The following is a 6,507-nucleotide window of genomic DNA, read 5'->3' as shown; positions in this document are numbered from 1 at the left end:
CTCTGACCAGAAAGGAAATTAGCATAGATTTTTAGCCTTACATATGTTGATATATGTAAGCTAGGCTTATGAAAAAAGAATTTTTTTGTTATAACTAACTTTAGGGATATTTTTATAAAAAATAATAGCTTTCTGCTGGAACACTACCCCAAAAATTTCATAGACAGTCATTTCGGTGTCACCTCCCTGATAGTGCCACCTAATGTGGCCACCACCCATCATGGATTGAATTATGTCCCCCCAAAAATGTGTGTATCAACTTGGTTAGGCCATGATTCCTAGTATTGTGCGGTTTTCCTCCATTTTGTGATTGTAAGTTTACATTAAGAGGATTGTAACACCACCCTTACTCAGGTCACCCTGATCCAACATAAGGGGAGTTTTCCTGGGGTGTGGGCTGCACCACCTTTTATCTCTCAAGAGATAAAAGGAAAGGGAGGCAAGCAGAGAGTTCGGGACCTCATACCACCAAGAAAGCAGCACCAGGGGCAGAATGTGTCCTTTAGACTCAGGGTTCCAGCGCAGAGAAGCTACTAGTCCAGGGGAAGATTGATGAGAAAGACCTCCCTCCAGATCCAACAGAGAGAGAAAGCCTTCCCCTGAAGCTGACACCCTGAATTTGGACTTGTATTCTACTAGACTGAGAAAAAATTAATTTCTCTTTGTTAAAGCCGTCCACTTGTGGTACTTCTGTTATAGCAGCACTAGATAACTGAGACACCACCCCCTACACCCCCCCACCCCATGCACCAGTGACACACTGCTTCCATGGGTGTTGACTGTAGATCCAAGTAAAATGAAATCCTTAACAACTTCAATCTTTTTTCCATTTATCGTGATGTTGCTTATTGGTCCAGTTGTGAGGATTTTTGTTTTCTTTGTGCTGAGGTGTAACCCATACTGAAGGCTGTGGTCTTTGACCATCATCAGTAAGTGCTTCAAGTCATTTTCACTTTCTACAAGCAAGGTTGTATCATCTGCATATCCCAGGTTGTTTATGAGTCTTTCTCCAATCCTGATGCTGTGTTCTTCTTCATATAGTTCAGTTTCTCAGATTATTTGCTCAGCATACAGATTAAATAAGTATGTTGAAAGGACACAACTCTGATGCACACCTTTCCTGATTTTAAACCATGCAATATCTCTTTGCTTTGTTTGAATGACTGGCTCTTGGTCTACGTACAGGTTTCACATAAGCACAATTAAGTGTCCTGAAATTCCCATTCTTTGCAATATTATCCATAATTTGTTATGATCCACACAGTCGAATGCCTTTGCATAGTCAATAAAGCACAGGTAAACATCTTTCTGGTATTTCCTGTTTTCAGCCAAGGTCCACCTGACATCAATAATGATATCCCTCATTCCACTTCCTCTTCTGGACCCAGCTTAAATTTCTGGCAGTTCCCTGTTGATGTACTGCTGCACCTGCTTTTGAATGATCTTCAACAACATTTTACTTGTGTGTGATATTAATGATATTGCTCAATAACTTCCACATTCTGTTGGATCACCTTTCTTTGGAGGGGACACAAATAAGGATCTCTTCCGGTCAGTCGGCCAGGTAGCTGTCTTCCTAATTTCTTGGCATAGATGTAAGTGCATCCAGCACAGCATCCATTTGTTGAAACATCTCGGTTGGTATTCTATTAATTTCTGGAGCCTTGTTTTTTGCCAATGCCTTCAGTACAGCTTGGACTTCTTCCTTCAACACTATAGATTCCTGATCATACACTACCTCCTGAAATGGTTGAACATCGACCATTTCTTTTTTGAAAAAAGATATTAAAATCAAAACAGGTCCACAGGAGCCAAAGTACAAACTTGAGTATATCCCACCTGAATTTAGAGAGCATCTCAAGAATAGATTTGACAAATTAAACACTAATGACTGGAGACCAGATGAGTTGTGGGATGACATCAAGGTCATTGTATATGAAGAAAGCAAAAGGTCATTAAAAAGATAGGAAAGAAAGAAAATACCAAAACGGATGTCAGGAGGGACTCTGAAACTTGCTCTTGAACTTGAGTAGCTAAAATGAAAGGAAGAAATGATGTAGTAAAAGAGCTGAACAGAAGATTTCAAAGGATGGCTTGAGAAGACAAAGTATTATAAGGAAATGTGAAAAGAACTAGAGTTAGAAAACCAAAAGGGAAGAACACCTCGGCAGTTCTCACACTGAAAGAACTGAAGAAAAAATTTAAGCCTCGAGTTGCAATATTGAAGGATTCTATGGGAAAAATATTAAACGACACAGGAAGCATCAAAAGAAGGTGGAAGGAATACACAGAGTCACTGTACCAAAAAGCACTGGCCAATGTTCAACCATTTGAGGAGGCAGGATATGATCAAGAACCAACGGCACTGAAGGAAGAAGTCCAAACTGTACTGAAGGCATTGGCGAAAAACAAGGCTCAAGGAATTGATGGAATATCAACTGAGATATTTCAACAAAGGGATGCAACACTGGAAGTGCTCACTTGCCTATACCAAAAAACTTGGAAGACAGCTGCCTGGCCAACCAACTGGAAAAGACCCATATTTGTGCTTATTCCAAAGAAAGGTAATTCAACAGAATGAGCAAATTATCAAACAATATCATTAGTATCACATGCAAGGAAAATTTTGCTGAAGATCTTTCAAAAGCAGTTGCAGCAGTACATCAACAAGGAACTGCCAGAAATTCAGTTGGGATTCAGAAGAGGACGTGGAACCAGGGATATCATTGCTGATGTCAGATGGATTATGGCTGAAAGTAGAGAAAACCAGAAGGATGTTTACCTGTGTTTTATTGACTACGCAAAAGCATTTGACTGTGTGGATCATTACATTATAGATAACACTGCAAAGAATGGGAATTCCAGAACATATAACTGTGCTCATGAGGAACCTGTACATAGACGAAGAGGCAGTTGTTCGAACAGAGCAAGGGGATAGTGTGTGGTTTAAAGTCAGGAAAGGTGTGCATCAGGGTTGTATCCTTTCACCATTCTTATTTAATCTGTATGCTGAGCAAATAATCCGAGATGCTGGGCTATATGAAGAAGAACGTGGCATCGGGTTTGGAGGAAGACTCAATAGCAATCTGCGTTATGCAGATGACACAACCTTGCTTGCTGAAAGAAGAGGACTTGAAGTACTTATGAAGATCAAAGACCACAGCCTCCACTATGGATTACATCTCAACATAAAGAAAGCAAAAATCCTCACACCTGGACCAATAAGCAACATCATGATAATCGGAGAAAAGACTGAAGTTGTCAAGGATTTCATTTTACTTGGATCCACAATCAATGCCCGTGGAAGCAGCAGTCGAGAAATCAAATGACTTATTGCATTGGGCAATTCTGCTTCGAAAGACCTCTTTAAAGTGTTCAAAGCAAAGACATCACTTTAAGGACTAAGATGAGCCTGACTCAAGCCATGGTGTTTTCAATTGCCTCATATGCATGCGAAAGCTGGATAATGAATAAGAAAGACAGAAGAATTGATCCCTTTGAATTATGATGCTGGCGAGGAATACTGAATATATCTTGGGCTGCCAGAAGAATGAACAAGTCTGTCTTGGAAGAAGCACAACCAGAATGCTCCTTAGAAGTAAGGGTAGCGAAACTTCATCTCACATACATTGGACAAGTTATCAGGAGGGAGCAGTAACTGTTAGAATCATGGATGGCTGTCTTAGAAATCTGCCAAGTTTTAGCCTCATTTGAAAATGGCTAAATTTTTGTGATGCACTCTTTTTGACAGGCAAAAATATGTATATAACATCTTTAATAGGAAAATTTCAAGTACGGAATATAAGATTTGAAATAGTTGTTTGAAGTCAATATAGTAAGGTACATGTCATTCAATAACATTAGCAATGAATTATATGCATACTGTATCATTAAATGGTGTTACCATGTCTATAAATCTACAGAGTGTATACAGATGAATTCTAATTAAATAATCTTGGCTATATCTCTGCTTTTATATTAGCTTACTACTTATCTTTACTTTCCTTTTTTCTTCAATTGTTCTACAAAGTAATCATTACAAGCAAGGGTCAGAGCTGCCACCATGACCACGAATTCATTAAAATCCACTTCGTTGTCCTTATTGGCATCCAGGTCCTGCATTATCTTATCAACCAACTGGGGATCCTTCTGGCACTAAAAGGAAAAAGAAAATCTCTAACTCCCAGGTTTGGAGGCTCATGATGACAGTTGAAATCGCATCTTCGTTTTATTTCCATTACAGTTTTTATTCCCATTTTAGCATCTAAAGACAATGTCTAAGAGCCTATTTGCTGGTAGCTTTGTACCAGACACACATTCTAAAGAAGTCTAGCCTCTGCCCCAGGGCCATATAATCCTGGCTCAGACCTAAAGACCAATAAAAACAAACAACAGTTGATTAAAATGAGCTAGCGATACTGAAAATGCATTTGCACCACACCGCAGGCTTGGGGGCCGGGACACTGGGAGGCAGTCGGGTAGTGCACAGAATGGGAGGCTTTGCACCCAACCAGAGTAAGCAGCTCTACCATTTACCAACAATGGGACTTTGAGCAAATCACTTAACCTCTTTTTTTACTTCTTTATTTGTGAAATGGAGATAATATCTACCCGAAAATTTGGGGGATATTTCTACACAACTTTCAAAAGTATTTAGCACCAGAATTGCTAGATTTAGCAACTAAAAATAGAGGATACCAGTTAAATTTGAACTTCAGATAAACAACAATTGCACAGGATATACTGTATTTTATCTGGCAGCCCTGCTTAGCACGATGCCTGACACGAAAAAAGAAACCCAATAAAGCATAGCTCTTATAAGGATGACTGCATTTTATGGGATTCAGAAAGGGTGGGACTGTGACACCCACCTCTTCTATGGTTAGTAGTTGATAAGAAATGTTTCCAAAAGGTCTTCATTTCTTCCAGAAATTTCCCATTGCCCTCTCATCAGCTGCCAACCATTAAATGGTTGGAAAGTTTAATTGATCAAAATCAACTTGATGGAAACAATCATAAATTTCACATGAATAAATCAGTGTGCCAAGTTTGATCTACTCAGTGTTGACTTACTCTAAATGTTGTATGATACAGGAGTCAAACAGGGTTTCAAGAAAACAAAAACAAGCGCAAGTTCCTGGGGACTTCTTAGATGACTCAGAAGATACCATGATGTTATTACATTAAAAAAAAAGTTTACTTTAAGCTCCTACCATAGAGAGTGGGGACAAAAGGAGTATCAGAATTAAATCACTGTAGTCTTAATACATGGCTATAGGGATGATAAAGTAACATCACGCAAGGGTTGTATATTATGCTAAAATCAATTCAAGGCAACTCCGTAAAAATCAGAGTGAAGTGTTTTCCTCAGAGGAGGCTCCAAATACTGGACTATAAGGCTTCACACAGAGATTTATCAAACCCCTTGCTTTTTTAAGACATGAATCTGCTCTTGTACTGACTAACATCCCAGACACATTCTTGCCATTGATTCCGATCCGCTTGTGTTTGGCTGACAAAGCTCTCTAAGCATTTGTCATTTGCTAGAAAATTTGCCACCATGACATAAAGCACCCCAGGTTTAATTTCTGACCCAATACCTAAGATTAATTTACAGACATCTGGACATACCTCTTGGTATAATTCACTTTGTCTGCCACTGGAGTACCATCATGTGGGATAATTGATGAAAGCCTCAAATAGAATTTTTTAACATTTAGAAACTCTAGCCAATATAGAAGAGTGCACACAATAATATCCACAGAAAACAAAGGTCCCTAGTGTTGGCTTCCCATGTACTTTGAACCTCCATATGAATTCTACTGTTTTTGTGACAGGATCATAGGGAGGTTGGTCCCTGAAGCCATACCTCACCCACCTTGGCCTGAATGGGGCAGAAGAGCCGTGACTCACCGAGAGGAATTCCGTGAGCTCTCGCTGCAGAAGTAGTTTCAGTTCCCCCTTGTTGAGCTTGAATTTGTCCCCTTCCTTGCAAGAGTACCGGTGGAAGATTCTAATCATGGTGTCCATGGCGATCTCAAGCTGGGTGGGCATGCTGACAGCAAGATTGACTGCTCCAGGTGCAGGCCACCAAACTCAGGGAGAAAACACTTGTTCAAAATAAGCAGATGGGAAAACATCAGCATTTTCATTAACACAGAATAATATTCTTCCCCTGAGTCACTCCTGGGAGTGATGGTGGTTAGACCACAAAAGTCTTCAGTTACAGAAAGCGCTCCACCCACTCCAGGGCAAACTGCAAATGAGACCTTCACCGATGACTTTTTTCTCCTCCCATCTCTACCACTCCAAGATGTAACAGGTTCAGCATGCTCATAAGTTAGCAAACAGACAACTACAGAGTCATGTTAAAACATAGGTCTCAAAAAATACAGCAAAAAGCGGAAGAAAATAGCTAACTTCATACCTATTCAGCCAACACACAACTCTGTCAACAGGTGTTTACAATGTAACTATAAGCACTTATACGTGGGGTTCCATCCAGCA

The 6,507-nt window shown here is 39.8% G+C and overlaps 1 protein-coding gene across 1 annotated transcript; it reads right to left on the bottom strand.

The window, feature by feature from the left end:
- Nucleotides 1-743: 743 nt before the first annotated feature.
- On the bottom strand, nucleotides 744-6,187 carry S100Z (S100 calcium binding protein Z). The gene is made up of 2 exons (XM_049866218.1): nucleotides 5,914-6,187; nucleotides 744-4,155 (listed from the first exon to the last, which is right to left on the bottom strand). Exons 1-2 carry the CDS (start codon nucleotides 6,052-6,054, stop codon nucleotides 3,997-3,999), a joined length of 300 nt encoding a protein of 99 aa, XP_049722175.1. The 5' UTR covers nucleotides 6,055-6,187; the 3' UTR covers nucleotides 744-3,996.
- Nucleotides 6,188-6,507: the final 320 nt, after the last annotated feature.

The sequence above is a fragment of the Elephas maximus genome, chromosome 2, assembly GCF_024166365.1.
Source record: "Elephas maximus indicus isolate mEleMax1 chromosome 2, mEleMax1 primary haplotype, whole genome shotgun sequence".
NCBI lineage: Eukaryota > Metazoa > Chordata > Mammalia > Proboscidea > Elephantidae > Elephas > Elephas maximus.
This window is presented reverse-complemented; position numbering and strand designations above follow the sequence as displayed.

What these genes read in the sequence shown, in the direction of transcription:
- S100Z (XM_049866218.1), bottom strand. Translation starts at nt 6,054, where the DNA reads ATGCCCACCCAGCTTGAGATCGCCATGGACACCATGATTAGAATCTTC. An exon ending in AGCTCACGGAATTCCTCTCG is followed by an intron (nt 4,156 to 5,913) that starts GTGAGTCACGGC and finishes TTTTCCTTTTAG; the next exon opens with TGCCAGAAGGATCCCCAGTT.